The sequence below is a fragment of the Notolepis coatsorum genome (genome assembly GCF_963971535.1).
Source record: "Notolepis coatsorum genome assembly, chromosome: 19".
NCBI classification, from domain to species: domain Eukaryota; kingdom Metazoa; phylum Chordata; class Actinopteri; order Aulopiformes; family Paralepididae; genus Notolepis; species Notolepis coatsorum.
This window is the reverse complement of record NC_140183.1, coordinates 24,416,885-24,436,621: the sequence shown is the minus strand read 5'-3', so window position 1 is coordinate 24,436,621 and position 19,737 is coordinate 24,416,885. Positions and strand designations below refer to the sequence as shown.

The window sequence follows — 19,737 nt, the reverse complement described above, 5'->3', positions numbered from 1 at the left end:
GAGTGTAACTCGCCCGACAATCCACCAGGTGGCGGTATTGAGGTGTTGCAATCTCATACAGGTGCCGCTGCAGTCCGGAGGGAGGCTGGATGAATTATGAATGCCATGGCGAAAAAATGAAATATTGATCCCAAAAACTATTTACGCCGTTGTTGGCGTTCAACGCATGGCGGGCAAAAACGGCGTAAGTCGTTTTTGGCGAACAATGTGTTAAAGAGAGGCAGAGTTGATTTTGAAAAAAATCTATATATATAATTTTTATATATATATATAACCGAATTTTAGCCATCAATTTAGCAATACAATTTAAAAAGTTATAGCCCTGCAAAGAAGGTGAACATCTCCATAGACAAATAGCGCTGGCAGAGGATGGTTTAGGATGGATATAAGCCCGGCAGAGAATGGGTTAATTGACAACTATGCTCAATGAGTTCACCCGCGGAAAGGTTGTTGGGACATTGGTTCCGCACGGACGTTATACGTTGTTGCACTTGCTACCCAGTCTGCTCCGGTTCAGTTAGCTAGTAGCAGAGGCTCTGTTGTGATTTTTAATGCACAATAAATATTCAACATTCTCTTTTGAGACTCCGCCTCAGACTCCTATCCTTTGGCACTAAAAACTAAACATTGTCACCGGTATGGCTGTCTGCAACATGTCATTAATTGCGTGCATGTGTGGGAGAGGTCGATCAGTGACGACACTTAGGTTAGCCACGTTAACGTGAGCTAGATGGAAAGAATGTAACGTTACTGGTGAAAAAGTGATTTACCTTGGAATACTCCTTTGCCAACTTGCTGTACTTTGCTTGCAGGTCTGCAGCCATTATTGCTGGATTATGAATAGCTCCAACTTTAGCCAAAGTAACGTTAAACTAAAACTAGCTTTTCGGTTAGCTCTTCAGCTAATGCTAATAACACCAGCAAGCAAACACATCAGAACTCCCCGTCAACACCGCTCTGTCGGGACGATGGCATTTAAGAAAGTATCTGCCGTTATCTGCTGTTAAAATGACAAACGGCATTGACACTTTAATTCACGTCGATTAAAAACACATTTGTTTTTATAATGCTCACTCTCAGCAGGAGGATACCGCGTGTTGATAAATGACATCATATGGGATCGGAGCATAGCTTTTACGTGTATTCGCAGATACCGATACCAGCATTTTAAGCTGTATCGGAGGCATTTCCGATACTGGTATCGGTATCGGAACAACTCTAATGACGAGGCCTCTTGGCTTCATGTCTACTTCACTATGAGACCCAATAAATGCACATCAGAACACTATGGAACCTCAGATTTTGATGTTTTTTTTTTTTAATCCTCTTTTTCTCCGCCTGATTTTTCTGTGCTTTTCCTCCCATCCCAATTTTTTGTCGTTATGCCAATTCCCCCCTCCCCTACCTTGTCGTTGTGCGCATGTGCCCCCCTACTGGTCGGTCTAGGGAGCCCTGAGGTCTACCACATGCTTCCTCCGACACATGCGGAGACAGCCAGCGGCTCTCTTTTCATCTGGCAGCGCGGACTATCATTGGTGAAGTGTAACGCGTGGGAGGTCATGCTGCCTTCACCACTTCCTGTCTTTTGCTGTGTAGGCGCCCAGACCTGACATGTAGGAGTCGCTGTCCACAACGCCAGATTACCACCCACGACTTCCCTCCTGCTAACTCAGCCAAACGAGTTAGTATGACGGCTGGCCCAAGCCAGAGACAATGCCAATACCTGGATTCGAGACCAGTCTCTCGCATTGGTGACGAGCGCAATCTCCGCTGCGCCACCCAGCCGCCAGATTTTTATGTTTGAATGAAAAGAGACTAGTAGAAAAAAAAACGAAATTGATATCGTATTTTATTTTATTATTATTATTATTATTATATAAACGATTTCCTGACTACTAATACTAGGGGTGCACCGATATATCGGTCACGTATCAGTATCGGCCGATATGTGCCTTGTTGACTGCAATCGGCAGTGGCCGATAATTATCCGTCAATTTCAGTAGCGTACCATGGGGTTTCAATCAAACTAAATGCACAAAAAAGCACAAACTGAAAGCCAGTGAGTATTGTATGACTCAGACTTCAGCAATAATCATGAGCATTATAAAATAAAAACACACATGGCATGGTGGAATACCATAAACATATTTCTTGATGTTTCCTTTTTGTTTAAGTACCGGTAAGTAAAAAGGCCTATGTTCATATCAGTGAACACAATTTGTGAACACAAAAAGAGACGTGTAGCCTATTTATTTAATAATTGTATTATTATTTATAATTTGATTTGTTGTGCCATGCCTAAAATAAGCAAGCATAGGGCCAAAAAATTATCTAATAATAATATAATTTTTTGTTATATGAAAGAATGTTACAATAAAAGCTTAGAATGGGTACAATACAGTACAGCTCAATACAACAACTGCTAAGACTGGAGGATGAAGACCAGAAAGCTTGTTTACATAAAGGTCCTCCATTTTCAATTAATCAAAACATTTAGAGACATACAAATATAATTTATTTTGAAAAAAATTATGTTTTGCCAGGGCACAAATATCGGTATTGGCTGATTGTGTTATTTGTAGGGGTGCACGATATTGATTTTTTGACCCCGATAACTTTATGCTCCTCAAGCCGATATTTATTGTATTATACATTTTTTTTTTAAATGTATATTCCTGTAGTTTTGACCTAACCAGATTTATCATGACATGTGTTACTACTATGAACAAAACAAAGCCAAGACAACAGTTTTGACTGATAAAGTGACCATATTTATTTTTCCAAATGAAAATTCACAATCCGTCAATAACTTATAATACATCCAACCTAACAAGTCACCTGCAACATCACAACAACAACATGGTGTTTTAAAAGCCTACGACGGCGCGAGCACAAAGGAACCCGCGGCGCTTGTACCTATTGACGAGGCATTTGCTAAATTAAAGAAGTTTGACAGAAATGACCCAAGGGCTCAAGCCGCTAGCTTTTAAGCAGTGCTTGGTGGTGCAAATGAACCTGGCTACTACGGAGCAATAACTGACTGCGTATTCAACCAAGGGTTGCATCACAGTCATGAAAGGGGCTAGATTTGCAGCAGCGTTAGCTGCTCACGCGTCATTGTAGGCTTTTAACACAATAACACACCATCGTAGCGGTGGCGATGTTGCAGGTGACTTGTTAGGTTGGATGTATTATAAGTTGTTGCCCTTTTCCCTCCTCGTGGAACTTCTGCATTGCATTTGTTACAAATAGCAAGCAAACTTTTTTCCTCTGAAACTATTCCCACACTACCGACGCCATCTTTGTTTACATCCGCGCTGCTTCAGAAACTTACGTGGCTACGTCACAGCCAAGAAAGGGAGCGCTGGATTTGTGTAAAACGCCCTCTTCCTAAACCACACGCTATCAGTCATACCACAGTACTGGCAAAACGGGAGGAGCCTACAGTAAAAACAAACACCCTTCATCACAATTCACCCACACCGCATTTTTTTTTTACCAAAAAATATATTATATTATCGGAGCTATTACCGTAATAACGTTATCGGGCTTATCGGGATGACGTCATAATTGCTGATATCGGCCCGATAATTATCGTGCATCCCTAGTTATTTGAACAATTGGTATCGGCCGCACATTTTCATATTGGTGCATCCCTAACTAATACATTTGGCCATTTGTGTGGGGGGTGCCTACATGTTTCCAATTACCCATGGAGAGCCAGAGTAAAAAGGTTTGGGAACCACTGGGATAAGATCCACAGCTACACCAGGAATGAGATGATCAACCAGCGATCAAATAATTGTATTAGTCTTCACAGAAAAAACAGATTAGGTAAAACATGCAGGTGAAGCCGTTTTAATAGCTTAATATTGTTTTAATAGCTAGGACTTCTGATTGGTTAGACAAAGACTCACTGTCAGACAGTACTCACCCCCTTGTTAGCAGCGATGCAGCACTCTGCCAGTCGTAACCACAGCCGCGGGTTGGAATGGTACACTTGCACCGCCTCCATCAGACACTCAAAGGCGGCCAGGGGCCTTCCGATGTGCAGTAACTGGATCCCACAGTTATACAGCAGCTCATAGCGCTTGTTGGCTAGCAGGGCACACATGGGAATCCCTGCAAACTTCTTAGCTGGAAGGATACACAATGACAATAGAGTTGATTAAAACAAAAAGGGGGGATGTATGCATTTACACTTAAAAATAGACCGTCCACATTTTATCCGATTTGTCCCAAACTGGGAGTGATGTCATTCCACCCTAAGAGCACAAGCACCAGTGTCTTGGTTTCTGAGATAGAGCAGCAGATTGCAGTAAAGTCCTACTTCTTCCACATAGCTGCCTTTAACTCTTTCAGTGCCCACCACAACATAACACGTGTTATCAGCCCGCCCCCTGAATGCCCACCACGACAATTAGCGTGTTTTTTTATTAGCGATCTGAATTCATATTTCATCAACCGAGTCTCCCGTTGGTAAACTAGCCCCATCAGGAGCTCAGATGTGAAAAAGCGCCCCCTATCGTCTCCCAGATGGTAATGCACCCTTTTGGAATGGACTCAATGAAAATGGATGAGAAAAGAAAAATCCGGAATCCACATTTTACTTCTCAGGCATGTAACCCGAGCCGATCGGATTCATTGTGGACCATCAGAACAGCGTGGAATATGTGTTTACAGTATGTAGCGTTGGATCAATAAAAGCGGAATGGCGATCAGGAATTGGAATGATCTTTTTGGAGAACATCTGATCTGATCATGTTAAACCCAGATTCGGCTCAAACAAGGGACTAAATACGTTTCGCAATTATGCCACATCAATGTGGAACGCCCTACCCAAAGCTGTAAAGGAATGTGAATCTCTACCCACATTCAAAACCGCTCTTAAAGAGCACCTACGGGAGGCTGCAATTCGAAACTGGCCACCGTAAATGCCCAAAACCCCCACCACCTCCTAATAGACAGTCTCCTCCCCACCGCATGTACATATTCCCTCCCCGCCGTATGGATACTTCTCTCCCACCCACCCACCCCCTCCTAATGTACAGTCCCCTCCCCAACATATGTATATACTCTGTCAGGATCTAGGGGTAACAGTACTGTATATTTGAATTAGGGCTGGGCGATATGACGATATTATATAAATATCGGGTACAGTTCATTAACAATACACTTTAACGTATCGTGGATATCGTGATGTTTTGCCCAATAGGATTGTGTCGCGTCAATCTGGTCCACACGTTACTCGTTCATATCTCAGCCTGTGTTGAGATATGCCCATTCCGCGGTCTGTTAATAAAGTTTTCAATCAGACGGATGTATGGAAAGGCTTTTATTATAACATTCGTTGAGGTAAAATCATTATGGCTCATTTAGTCATCCTGTGGTGCACTGGTCTCCTACTAGTCGGTTGCGGGGAGCTAATGTAAGTAGCTTTGTTGATGTCAGCACACCGGACATTCAGGAAGTCAAAAACGAATGGCGCTTGCCGATTGGTGCTAAGAACAGCAGGGCGGGTGCAAGCGGTGTGACGTAATTGGCAGACTCGACTGTCAATCAAAATTATTCTGTTGTCCGTCAGAATGAATGAATGAAAACTTTATTAACATATTGCAGAATGGGTACAATACAGTACAGGAGGATGAAGACCAGAAAAAGACTTTCGGCTTTTTTACATAAGAGTCCTCCATTTTCAATTCATCAAAACATTTAGAGACATACAAATATACAGTAGTTTCATAAAAATGCTAAAATGCTATTTATTGATTGATTGATTTATTTAAAACTTTATTAACATATTGCAGAATGGGTACAGTACAGCTCAATACATACAATTGTTAAGGGGATGCAGACCAGAGAAAGACTTTTGTCTTGTTTACATCAGGGTCCCCCATTTTCAATTCATCATATTTCATATCTAAATCATATAATATCTCATTGCTAAATATATGCAATATATTATAATCTAATAATCCAATAATCTAAATCTAATATATAATATAAAAATGCTAAATGCATGGGTATTTTATTTTGTCTTTAATGTTAGCTTGCAAACTCAAATACTGTCTTGGTAAGCCTCATGATGAATCGTTTGGGGTAAAAAAGAAAAACATTGTGATGTGTATTGTGTATCGCCGAAAGGTCAGAAAATATCGTGATATCATATTTAGGCCATATCGCCCAGCCCTAATTTGAATACCGTTTATGTCACAAATGTATCAGTACTAAATACCTATATGTCCCTATGCCATAAATGTCATGTTTGTTGTGTATGTCATAAATGTCTATATGAATTGAAAATGGGGACCCTGATGGAAACAAGACAAACGTCTTTTTCAGGTCTGCATCCCCTTAACAATTGTATGTATTGAGCCGTACTGTACCCATTCTGCAATCTGTTAAATAAAGTTTTTCATTCATTCATTCATTCATTCATTCAAGGAATCTATTTTACAAGTCTTGGGATAATCAGAGTTGTATTCGCTGAGCTCTCAGCGTTCGCCCTATGTGTGTGTGGGCGATGGCTTTGAGGAAATCAGAGAATCGATTTTTCAGATAGCCTATATAGCGTGCATACGTACACATATACTAATCTAGCGTTCATTTGAAAACGATTCATAAATAGGCCGAAAAATTACAACGTTCTAGAATATTCCAGTAAAGGGCGTTTATTATGGAATCTTTTTATTTTCCTTGAAAACGAGGGCTTTTCAAAATGCTATGAACCGATAAAAAAACAATCCGCTTCGACAATGTTGACTGGAAAACGAGTCATTGATAAGCGACGGGCAGATTAGACACATAGCCATAATTTAAAACATAGATTAGGCGTTATTAATGCTAACATTGAAGTGGATGGTGGGCATTCAAGCACTAAATCGTGCGCCCCCTGCTGGCACTGAAAGTGTTAATCATTGGTAACAACTTTTGAAAGAAACTACCTAACTTCTATGCAGCAGTAGAGCAGGTAAAATACTGGAAGAGCAGGATATTCCACTAAATTGTTTACAAGATCCACATCACATCTTTCTGATCAGATCTCAAAAATATATTTGACGCGATGAGTGTAACCGTAGCAAGTAGTGTTGTCACGATACTGGAATTTCGACTTAGATACGATACCTTGAAAAGTATCAATATCATTTTCGATACCACGAAAATGTATTTTTTTTAAACTAAAAAAAAAGTACTATAAGATAAATATATAACACTTTTAAAACCCTTTGTTTCTCTTTAGATCAAACATAAAAAAAAAACTAATTATCTAATCTAAATCAAATCAAACCCCCCCTCTTAAAAACAAAAACCTGTGTTTAACCTAGCCATCTATAAAACATCATGCTAAAACTGTGAAACAAATGTCCTACTCCCCTAAAGAAAGAAATACATAGCAAACATGACTCAGTTATGCAATAGTGCTGCTGCTTTTTATTTGATTAAAATCTTTTAGTTAAGACTAAAAGACTACAATATGACTACAACAATTATAAGAGAAGGGCATTTGGCAGTAAATCAAATCAAATTTATTTGTAAGGCCCGACAACACACGTTAATGTCCCCATGGGCCGGACACGTCTTCTTTAAACAAGTCAAGAAGAAACATAACAATAAGTCAAGAACAAAACAAGAACACCATAAGGTCCAACAAATTTAAGATAAATACAAATATATGAATGAGTGCAAACACTCCCAGACATACCCCACGCGAAGGTAAGGAAAAACTCACTAAAACCTAACAATAGGGGAAAAAGCACCACAGGCAATGTGGAGGAGAGAAACCTTAGAAGGGCCATTCAAGGGGGGGATCTCCCTTCTTAGATGTCGGTGATAGTAGTGTTGCAGACTGACAGTGGTAAGCATGCAGTAAGGGTAGTGCAGGAGGATCAGGGAAAGCAAGATAGGGAACAGGGTTTTAGAAAAGGGCATTTGTCAGTAGAGGAAGTACAGGAGGAGAAAGAGAGGGTGTGGGGGGAGAAGTTGAATATAGTGGCCTTTGTGGCAGGAGCAGGCCACGTGAGCGGATCGGCGCGGCCGAGAAATCCGCTCTTCAAAGCTTGGTCCGCTCCGCTAATCGCTCATGTTGACCCGGCCCCCAAGTCGCTCTCCGCTCGCTCACCACTCACCTTGAATCGAGCGCTCCCCGCTCCAGATCGCTCGGCAGATTTTTTTTTGGAGCATGGTGTAAATTAGCTCAAACTACAACAGTCTACACCCCCTGGGCCCCTTAACAATTGTTTGTATTGAGCCGCATTGTAATTGTACCAATTCTGCAATGTTAAATAACGTTGTTTATCCATTCACTAGCTCTATTAAGCGATGATAGCTAGCCGAGCCACAATGCTATGGTCGCTGCCATTAACGTTAGCATGTAAGCTAACGACAACAACAATGGCGTCGATACTTTTTCTAACAGGAGTGAGTGACAAAGCCTGAACAGGATATCACAGGTTCACCCTTCTCATTGGTTGAAAATGGCCTTCATGTTTGTACATCGCCATCTGTTGCTTTGGCATTGTACTACATGTATATTAACATCAGTGTTAAACCACTGTGAGCGGCCTGGAGCGGAGGAGAACTCTCACTCCGGACGTCGCACGGACACATTTTAAAACCCACACCTAGCTCACGTCAAAACCGCCCACTCCGCTCCCCGCGCCGCTCACGCTACGATCCGCTCACATGCACTGGGGAGGAGTAGTGAATACAACAATGATGGTTAGCAATAGGGATGCCCCGATCACGTTTTTTGCCACCGATACCTATCACCGATCGCCGTGAGCCATATCGGCCGATACCGATCCGATACCGATTGTTTTTGATTAAAAAGAAATTAAAAATTATTTTATATAAAACTTTTTTTTTTTTTATATAAAATATATATATTATATAATTAGACTTGTACTTGTATTATCTGCGAGACATCGCCACCATGCAACAAGTCAAAATGCTCGCTATCTGCAAACAGCTCCACTGTCTGTGTGTACTCTAGTAGCCTCCAGCTCCAAAAAGGATTCTCCGGCGCTGCAGCGGGACCCTATTGGTAACGTTACTGTGCTTTGGTCATTTCACATTCAGCAAGCCCTCAGCTCGAATACGCATTAAATCAATGTTATAAGACATTGATATCGAGAGCTATCTGTAGCTACTGCTAGCCGGCTAGATGACGTTAAGACAGAACTTTAGTTCAATGGGACATTTCGTTTTGAACAGTAAACTAACGTCAGCTAACACAAGCTAACGCAAGCTAACGGAGGTATGAACATGGACTACTAGACTTTCTGGATCATTTGTTGATATCAGGAGCTATCGGTAGCTAGCCGGCTAAATACCGTTAGACAATGCCTACTAAACGTGAATAGTTGACTGGGTAATTTTGTTTAAACAGTAACGATAGCTAGGTAGCTAACGTTAGCGCAGGTCGAATGCACTACAGACTCGAGCAGAGGAGCCGCCTCTCAGTCCTCTTTGTTTACAAACTCTACACGGGGGCGGGCGGGGCTAGGGAGGAGGAGCAGCGGCAGTTTGCAGGTCGTGTGTGTCTGAGACAGACAGCGAGTGAGAGCTTCGCTTGATCGGTTTCCGCGATCGGCGAATATGACTCATTATCGGAATTCACAGATTGCATATTTATACTGAGTATCGGCCGATAACGATCGGTGGCCGATCGATCGGGGCATCCCTAGTTAGCAGTAGAACAGATAGGATAAAGTTAATAGTTAAAGCAGCAGTACAACACATGGGTATGAAGGGGTTAACATTGGGGGAAGTAGTAAGGGAGTTAGAGAAGGGGGTTGTTGTGAGTGATCAAGTAAGAGAGTTAGGGAAGGGGGTGGTGAGTGATCAAGAAGGCCAGAGTCAGCCCATAGGAGGCAATGAGTGACTCATAGATTAGGTTTGGATAGGGTGGCGATGTTAGGGATGGGTTTTTTGTTTTGTGCGTTATGGGGTTGAATGGATTGTACAGTAGGTGGCGGTGTGCGCCTTTTGTGGTCGCGATCTGCCATTAAACCCATTGAAGAATTTCATGACTGCTTCCGGTTTCCGGAGCGTGGAGCTTTGCTCTGAGCATTAACGTTACATTTTCAACAAGATTGCTGCTAATTAAACACTTCATGGAAACGGGGTAACGTTAACGTTATGTCGAGTTCATAATACGTGTAGTGTAGTATGAACTCGACATAACATTAACGTTACTCCGTTTCCATGAAGTAATTATATTGTGAATTATAAGGTGGCTAGCTAGCATAAGCTAACTGAAGAACGAATAGCTAACGTTAGCTGTAACATTACTAACAACAAATCAGCTGTTGATATTATGAGCCATCAGTAGACAACGTCTCATGTATTAACACTTTGAGTGCCACGCCGGGTTTTCCTTTTTACCCCCTTGATGCCACCATCCACTTCAATGTTAACGTTAATATCGCCTAATCTATGTTTTAAATTATGGCTATGTGTCTAATCTGCCCGTCGCTTATCAAAGACTATTTTCCAGTCAGTGCTGTCAAGGCAGATTGGTTTTTTATCGCGTCATTTCCGTTTCAGAGCATTTAGAAAAGCACCCGTTGAGATAAAAAACAGTTCATTCTGGACCATTCTATGAAAATCGTCTTTTACTGGAATATTCCACAACGTTGATATTCGTCTGCCTATTTATGAATCGTTTTCAAATAAACGCTAGATGATCAATATTATACGTGCACGCAAGCACATTCGGGCCGCGCACGGATAATCGCCGCGCAGATTTCCTCTTGGACTTTTACAGTGAAACCGAAAGAGCCCATTTCACAAAACAGCTTATAACTTCATCAAAATTTGTCTGATTATCCTAACACTGATAACATAGATTCCTTACCCGACATCAGATGGTATATTCCAATTCCTGATCACCATTCGAAAAAATCGATAAGTGTATAGATCCAACGAGATACAGTAGAACTCCATGATCCGCGGGGCTCAGAGGCTCCAGAATGAACTGTGGTAACCCCGGCTGGATCAGTGGACTGGAAAATGTGGAGTACCGGATTTTTTCCCCCATCCATTTTCATTGAGTCCATTCCAAAATCCCTTATGTCATCTGGGAGACGATAGGGGGCGCTTTTTTCCACATATGATCGCCGGCGGTGCTCGTGTAGGCTCGTGTGATGCAATATGATTTCAGATCTAAGCAGCGCTGTTACCGTCAACTCACCCTGCCCACTGATTTAAACAGCATAGTTACTGTGAACTCACCCTGCCCACTGATCTAAACAGCAGTTACTGTGAATTGACCCTGCACAGTGATCTAAGCTGCGTTGTTACTGTGAATTGACCCTGCCCACTGATCTAAGCTGCGTTGTTACTGTGAATTGACCTGCCCACTGATCTAAGCTGCGTTGTTACTGTGAATTGACCTGCCCACTGATCTAAGCTGCGTTGTTACTGTGAATTGACTCTGCCCACTGATCAAAGCAGCGTTGTTACTGTGAATTGACTCTGCCCACTGATCAAACCAGCGTTGTTACTGTGAATTGACCCTGCCCACTGATCTAAGCTGCATTGTTACTGGGGTGACATGACGCAAGAAGTAGAGCAGTCAGGTAATCAGAAGGTTCCTGGTTCGATTCCAGCTCCCCCCGGCAGTGTGTCAAAGTGTCCTTGAGCAAGATAATTAAACCCTAATTGCTTCCGATGAACAGGTTGGCACCTTGCATGGTTGCTTCCGCCGTCGGTGTGTGAAAGTGTAAGTGAATGCGAGGCACAAGTTGTAAAGCACTTTGGATAAAGCGTTATATAAATGCAGTCCATTTAGTGTCAACTCACCTTGCCCATTGCCACCATCCCCAAGCTGTGCACACGTGTGGTCGTTCTCCTGCAGGGCCTTCTTGAAGTAGAAGATGCCCAGGTTGTGCTTCCCCATGGCGAAGTGGATACAGCCCAGGTTGTTCCAGAACATACACCGCACGCATTCACCTGGGGACAAGGAGACAAGTCACCACCTTGTTGTGGCTCAGACAAGCATCCATCTGTGGCTGAGGTTTAATCACAGCCTATAGATAAGATATTCCTTTATTGTTCCCCTTGGGGAACTTTGGGTGTCATAGCAGCATGGGGGGAAGGGGAGGTAAAGGGATGGGCAGGGTAAGAGAAGACGGACATAAATATAGGCAATACAATTTTAATATAGAAATATGAGGAAAAGAAAAACTGTGTAAACAATATAATTTACTCTGAATATAAAATGAGAACGTAAATAGTGTAAACAAAGGTGCAGATGAGGGTATGTATGCCCTATCGGTTGCCCTATATGTGTTGGAAATGTTCTCTCTATACAGTTCCGCACATTGAAACCGTAGGGCCCAGCTAGCTCCAAGCTTGCAGCTAGCTGTGCCTCTTAGTTTCAATGTGGAACAATAACCATAGAAGCCGTTTTAGGGATACTGAGGGACACACTGTATGTGGAAACGTTTTCCTCAAATGTGTAAAAGGCTCCCTTTAAAAAAGGTTTTTGACTAGTCGCCATGACCAGAGTCTTTAACAAGCTTTGTGTTCACAGGTGTATAAAGTGTATGTTTTAGTAGTTCTACGCCTACCTTTCACACTGCCGTTGATGTTGAAAAGATGCTCCATGAAAGTCACTAGGTATTGAATGACTTACCTTAAAGATTTACTTAAAACCACTCAACTGCACCTTTACGTTCCCCAATTCCTGTTTAAATTAGCAAAGCAACCAGGAGCACCCGGGAGTTAAACAAGCGCACTGAAGTTTGACTTGAGACGCTTCCAGCCGAGTCAAAGGGGGTTTATATCGGTACAGTGGTTTTCAGAAGGATGAGATGCATAACAACTTCAAACAACTTTCTCAGAGTATTTTCCACCCCTTTTCAATATCAATGGCAGTTTGAATGGCATTTAGTAAGGTAGGCTGAGGTCAGCTAAAACACACACCGTACACACATATGAACACACAATTTACTAAAGACGGGAGCAATCTCCAGTAATGCCAAGATGTCGAAATTAGACTGGTATGGTCCCTTAATGACTAGGTATTCCTGTGCTGACCTGTTTTGAGTGCTCCAGGGTGCTCTGCGATGTTGGAACTGTTCAGTGTGCTGACCTGTTTTGAATGCTCTGCGATGTTGGAACTGTTCAGTGTGCTGACCTGTTTTGAGTGCTCCAGGGTGCTCTGCAATGTTTGAACTGTTCAGTGTGCTGACCCGTTTTGAATGCTCTGCGATGTTGGAACTGTTCAGTGTGCTGACCTGTTTTGAGTGCTCCAGGGTGCTCTGCAATGTTTGAACTGTTCAGTGTGCTGACCCGTTTTGAATGCTCTGCGATGTTGGAACTGTTCAGTGTGCTGACCTGTTTTGAGTGCTCCAGGGTGCTCTGCAATGTTTGAACTGTTCAGTGTGCTGACCTGTTTTGAGTGCTCCAGGGTGCTCTGCAATGTTGGAACTGTTCAGTAGCTTCACAGCTTTACGGTAGTTCCCTCTCAGGTACTCAAAGTTGCTCTTCAGGAAGAGAGAAGGCGCCGACTAGTGGAGGAGACGGGAAACAAGGGTCAGAACATCGTCCGTCCTTTCATTCGTCTGGCATGATGTCACTTAACACTTTAATCGCCGGGAACGCCGTAACTCGTCTTTGCTCGCCATGCTCATTCTGCCGAAGACGCCGTAACTCATCTTTGATATCAATATTTCAAAGATCTGTGATTGAAATCATATATCAACATCCCATAATAAAAAAAAATTAAAATAAAACATCCCATAATTGAAAACGGTCTACTCCAAGCTGATCGTCCAACGGCGCGAGGAAGATATGGTAAGATCTAGCGTTATTTTCTAACGTATTCCATATAAACTGCTCTGATGACCATATGACCCACACTAGACGAATGATACAACGTTGCCCACGTAATTATAAACTACCCCCCGCCCATCGGGTCAATATCAGATGATACGTAGTAACTTCTAGAAGTACCTCCAGTTGAAATTTTTTTTCTGGCACCGATCGCTACCAAACTGTATTTGATCATCAATATAATGCATTTGGGGCTATAAATCAAGGTCTGGAGAAAGCTGCAGAAAACGATAAAAACATACTTATACTTTAGACCATATTTTAGTATGAATATGTGAATGAAAAAGTATAACGTTGCTACACCCTGAACAATGGATATAGGACATTGAATGGGCCATAATAATGTCAACTTTGCAATAGAATTTAAAAAGTTATAGCCCTGCAAAGAAGGGGAACTTCTCCATAGACAAATAGAGCTGGCTAGGGATGGTAAATTATGAATTTAACCATGGCGATCAAAGTGTTAAAGACGTCTGATGATCTTTGTATCAAGAGCTCAGTGATACAACTAGAGAAAATAAAACTCATAATCATCTGTTGTCTACTAGTCGTTGTATCAACTAGAGAATGTATAGAGAATATAATGTATTTTTGGTAGTGGGGTTACCCATTTGGATACCAGGTTATTTGTTTTTAATGGTACAAAATTGATTGTTATTTTTAAGAAGAAGTGTAATAAATGTTACTCACGTTCCCTGCTGTGTTCATCACAGACTTGATCTCTCTTTTACAAGCCTTGGATGACTTCATTTGAATGTATGCTCGGACTTTGTACTGTAGAAAATACACAACAGAGTCAGGGTTTGTACTGTAGAAAATACACAGAATCAGCAGATTCAATTTAGACAATTTTTACCTGAATCCTATCATTCCGTCGTGAAGACGACATGTGATAATCCTACCATTCTGTCATGAGGACGACATGTGATAATCCTATCATTCTGTCACGAGGACGACATGTGATAATCCTACCATTCTGTCACGGGGAGGACATGTGATAATCCTACCATTCTGTCACAAGGAGGACATGTGAAATCTTACCATTCTGTCGTGAGGAGGACATGTGATAATCCTACCATTCTGTCGTGAGGGGGACATGTGATAATCCTACCGTTCTGTCGTGAGGGGGTCGCCTTTTGCTTTTTCCAAATCCAACTGTGCAAAAATGCTTCCGCATTCGTCACCGGAGGTACCGTAGTGGCGTGCGGTAATGCGCCTTTCATTTTCCTTCACGCAGCGCCCAGTGGCGGCGTGCTCGCTCAGGTGCGTGCGTGCGCCGGCGTGCTCGCGAGGTGCTCGCGCATGCGCATGAGATCCCGCCTTAACAATATATATAAGTCACCGCCCCAAATTCAGTATCCAGAAATAGCTCAATTGGCAAGACGCCATGGCTGTGGATCCTACAGCTAGTTGCTGGTGAGTTCGAATCCCGTCAAATATATTTTTTTTAACGTGATTTTTTTTTAACGTGTATTCTTTCGCCGGTTAAGGTTAGGCATGGTTATGGTTAAGGTTAAGGTTAGGCATTGTTTCGGAGTTGGTTAAGGTTAGAACGGTTAAGTTTAGGCGCTGTTAAGGAGCTGGTTAAGGTTAGAGTTTGTCAAAGAGAATGGCAATATTCTTTCTATGGTTAAGGTTAGGCATGGTTAAGGTTAAGGTTAAGGTTAGGCATTGTTTCGGAGTTGGTTAAGGTTAGAACGGTTAAGTTTAGGCGCTGTTAAGGAGCTGGTTAAGGTTAGAGTTTGTCAAAGAGAATGGCAATAGACAGCCTATTTCCGCGCGACAGCTCCCAAAGCGGGCCTGAAAAGAAAGGCGCTTTACCGTAGTGGCGTGCGGTGACGAATGCTTCCGCATTTTTGCACTGTTGGATTGGGAAAAAGCCACATGCGAGGGGGACATGTGATAATCCTATTGTTCTGTCGTGAGGAGGACATGTGATAATCCTACCATTCTGTCGTGAGGGGGACATGTGATATAATCCTACCATTCTATTGTGAGGAGGACATGTGATAATCCCTTTTTTTTTTTTACCCCTCCTTTTTCCATTTTTCTCCCATCCCAATGTTAGTCCAGGGTATCTGCAGGTTTAGCCCAGTCAGATTTAAGGCTTTTTAAGACTTTTTAATGCCACTCAGAATTAAATTTAATACCAATTTCACGATAACAAAATGGCAAAAATCATGGGTACTCTCAGTACACTCATTCAAGGGTACTACGACTATGCCTGGCTACACCTCATGGTACCAAAGCACCTCAAAGGTACTAAAAACAAGATTACAAACATCACAAAACAAACTGGTCAGACTACTGCTTAACCTCACTCCTAAAACCCACTTTACCCCTGCCCACATTCAAAACCGCTCTTTAAGAGCACCTACGGGAGGCTGCAATTCGAAACTGGCCACCGTAAATGTCCAACCCCCCCCCCCCCAATGTACAGTCTCATCCCCATCATATATATATAATATTTTCTGTTAGGATCTCTGGGTAACAGTACTGTATATTATTTGCATATCGTATATGTCACAAATGTAACAGTACTACAGTATATACCTGTATGTCATGCATGTCCCTATGCCATAAATGTCATGATGTCATGTATGTTTTTACTGTATTTATTTCTGTATATTTTATTTCATTTTTATTCTATTTTACTCTACTCTTATCCCAGGCAACTTGATTGATTTGTGTTATTATTCTAATTAGTGACCTGTCCTGTCTAAATGTTTAAATGTTGAGCGATTTGCAGTGTCAAATTTCCCACGGGATAATAAAAGTATTTCTATTCTATCTATTCTATGTTGTGTATGTTTTTGATTGATTGATTGAAAACTTTATTAACAGATTGCAGAATGGGTACAATACAGTACAGCTCAATACACACAATTGTTAAGGGGATGCAGACCAGAGAAAGACTTTCGTCTTGTTTACATCAGGGTCCCCCATTTTCAATTCATCAGGAATGTCTATATGAATTGAAAATGGGGGACCCTGATGTAAACAAGACAAACGTCTTTCTCTGGTCTGCATCCCCTTATAATTGTGTGTATGTACTGTATTGTACACATTCTGCAATCTGTTAAATAAAGTTTTCATTCATCCAGTTGTTTTGTTTTTGTGGTTTGGTTGAATGAATACTTTATTTAACAGATTTCAGAATGGGTACAATACAGTACAGCTCAATACACACAATAATAAGGGGATGCAGACCAGAGAAAGACTTTCGTCTTGTTTACATCAGGGTCCCCCATTTTCAATTCATCATAACATTTATGACATACACATATACAGTACGTTACTGCGTTCCAACCTACAACTGCTCCACACCAGTTCCACGCCAGTCTCCGTAAATGTTCCGTTATAAAAATAAAATACCATTTCAATACACAACAAGTTTTCGTGTTTTGAAATACATGAAAGGAAATTAGCTAACGTTGATTCGCCTAACGTTAAGGCTTTGCTACATGCTGCGTATTTCAAAACACTGCGGTGAAAACAGAGTCCGGTAAACACAAGTTTGTAATTCCAATAGTGTATTCTGCCTGTTACTTGACTATTTCAATTATTGAAGTGGTATTTTTAAAACTAACATTTACGGAGACCGGTGTGGAGCACTTGTAGTGTCGAGCCAGGCTGAGACACGTTAATAATATGATCCATTAGCTCACCTTGCATGTGGCTCGAAAGTGCACTCTCCCCCATCGTAAAAATCTTCAAGTCCTTTCTGCATATTTTGCAGACGGCTACTCGAGGATGTTCTCCTCTTTTCAACCATGACTTATATTTGATATTTTCGAGCCAGAGCTCATTAAAACGGCAGCCTCCCGGCATTTTGACCACACACACGCGCGCTGTTCTCAGATAGCACAGCTAAAAACACTACGGGTAGAGCCGAGCCACATTTCATTTTGCGTGAAAGGCGATTTCAAAATAGGCTCAATCGAATCGCTCCGACTTATTTTATTTCTTTGTCTAAACAAACCAAACTATTCAGTCAGATAGCGATTTATTATTAAATCTATGTCTTTGTCTATGGCATTTTTAAGACCTCTGAAAATGGATTTAAGACATTTTAAGACAAACTAAGGCCTTAATTATTGATAAACAAATTTAAGACTTTTTAAGACTTTTTAAGGATCCGCGGACACCCTGTAGTCGTTATGCCAATTCCCAATCCCCTTCCTGGTCGTTGCGCACTCTACCCCCTACCGTCGGTCTGGGAGGGCGGAGACTATCACATGCTTCCTCCGACACATGTGTAGCCAGCCCACCACTTCTTTTCACCTGGCAGCGAGGACTCTCACTGGGGGAGTGTAACGTGTGGAAGGTTCACACTACCTCCCCCAGATCCTTCCCTCGCTGTGCAGGTGCCCCGACCGAACTGTAGGAGTCGCTGTTTACAACGACCAGGACCCACCCCACCGGCCAATTGTGTCAGTATGGACGGTCAACCAAGCCGGAGGTACCGCATCCTACCATTCTGTCGTGAGGGGGACATGTGATAATCCTACTGTTCTGTCGTGAGGGGGACATGTGATAATCCTATTGTTCTGTCGTGAGGACGACATGTGATAATCCTACTGTTCTATCGTGAGGGGGACATGTGATAATCCTATTGTTCTGTCGTGAGGACGACATGTGATAATCCTACTGTTCTGTCGTGGGGGGGGGACATGTGATAATCCTACTGTTCTGTCGTGGGGGGGGACATGTGATATTTTCTATTTTTATTACAGGTTCAAAACCGTCATGTATTAAACTGTGTGGGTATCAAACAAGAAAGACTGCCAGGCTTTAAAACTGTAGGACCCAGGCCTAGAACTGCCCCCCGAGAGAGGGAACTGCGCCCTGAGAGGGAGGTTTGCCCTGAGTGGAAGGTTCAAAGGGTCAAAGTGGGTATAAAACAGGAGGGAAGACTGTCAAGTTTTAAACTGTGGATACCAAACAGAGAAGGTAAAGACGACTTTGAACAGTAATCCAGAACTATTTTATTTCACTGTAAAATAAATGAGATGACATGTACTGTTCTGTCGTGAGGGGGACATGTGATAATCCTATTGTTCTGTCGTGAGGAGGACATGTGATAATCCTCCTGTTCTGTCGTGAGGGGGACATGTGATAATCCTACTGTTCTGTAACACACCGGTAAGATGCATGTCCCGTATCACAGGGGAGGCAGCATGGCCTGCCCGCCCTAGAGGTAAAGAGGCCGGCCAGTAACTGAAAGGTCACTGGTTTAATCCCCGTCACTGACAGGAGTGTGTATTCTAGCTGTGAGCTGGTGACTGAAGGGTGGCTGGTATTACGTCTACGGTGGCTACCATTTCTGCCCAAGTGCCCTTGAGCAAAGCACTGAACCCCAAAACTGCCCCAGGGGCGCTGCACTGTGGTTATGTATGTGTAACTAGGAGGGATATGTGAAAAGACAAATTTCAATTGCCTTGTATACATTGACAATAAAGTAATCTTCTTCTTCATGTCCTTCTTGCAACAACGATAGGATTAAGGTTTAAAAGAAAATCTGTGAAATGCCCCTTTAACTTGGACCTGAACGTAGAATAAATCCAACAGCAGAAACCCACCTGGTGCATCTTAGCTTTAGCAGCTTCTATCATGGCAGCAAACTCTGCCTTCTGGTTCGCTGCATCTCTGTTGTTATGCTAGAAGGAAAAACAAAAATCAATCAAAAAGGAAAAAGTACACATATATATTTAAGTACATATATATATGTTAAAGAGTTCAAGAAAAGGCTTTTAGGAGAATGTACAGCTTTCATGGTTAACAGGTTTCTAAATTAAATTGATTAACATTAATGGATTAATTCCCATTAATGTTGGGAATTACTTCACCATTAATAACCAGGGTCAATACAATGGAGAGATGTTGGTGTTAGCC

General features: G+C 42.1%; 1 protein-coding gene across 1 annotated transcript in view; it reads right to left on the bottom strand.

Annotated features, from left to right (window-relative positions):
• The window catches only part of cnot10 (CCR4-NOT transcription complex, subunit 10), a 53,261-nt gene that overhangs the window by 24,540 nt on the left and 8,984 nt on the right, over window positions 1–19,737 (bottom strand). Inside the window, exons 6-10 of the mRNA XM_084335748.1 lie at window positions 19,425–19,502; window positions 14,533–14,616; window positions 13,400–13,517; window positions 11,806–11,955; window positions 3,935–4,137 (exon numbers count right to left, since the gene is read on the bottom strand). Coding sequence (XP_084191874.1) covers window positions 3,935–4,137; window positions 11,806–11,955; window positions 13,400–13,517; window positions 14,533–14,616; window positions 19,425–19,502 — 633 coding nt within the window. The remainder of the gene's footprint in view (window positions 1–3,934; window positions 4,138–11,805; window positions 11,956–13,399; window positions 13,518–14,532; window positions 14,617–19,424; window positions 19,503–19,737) is intronic.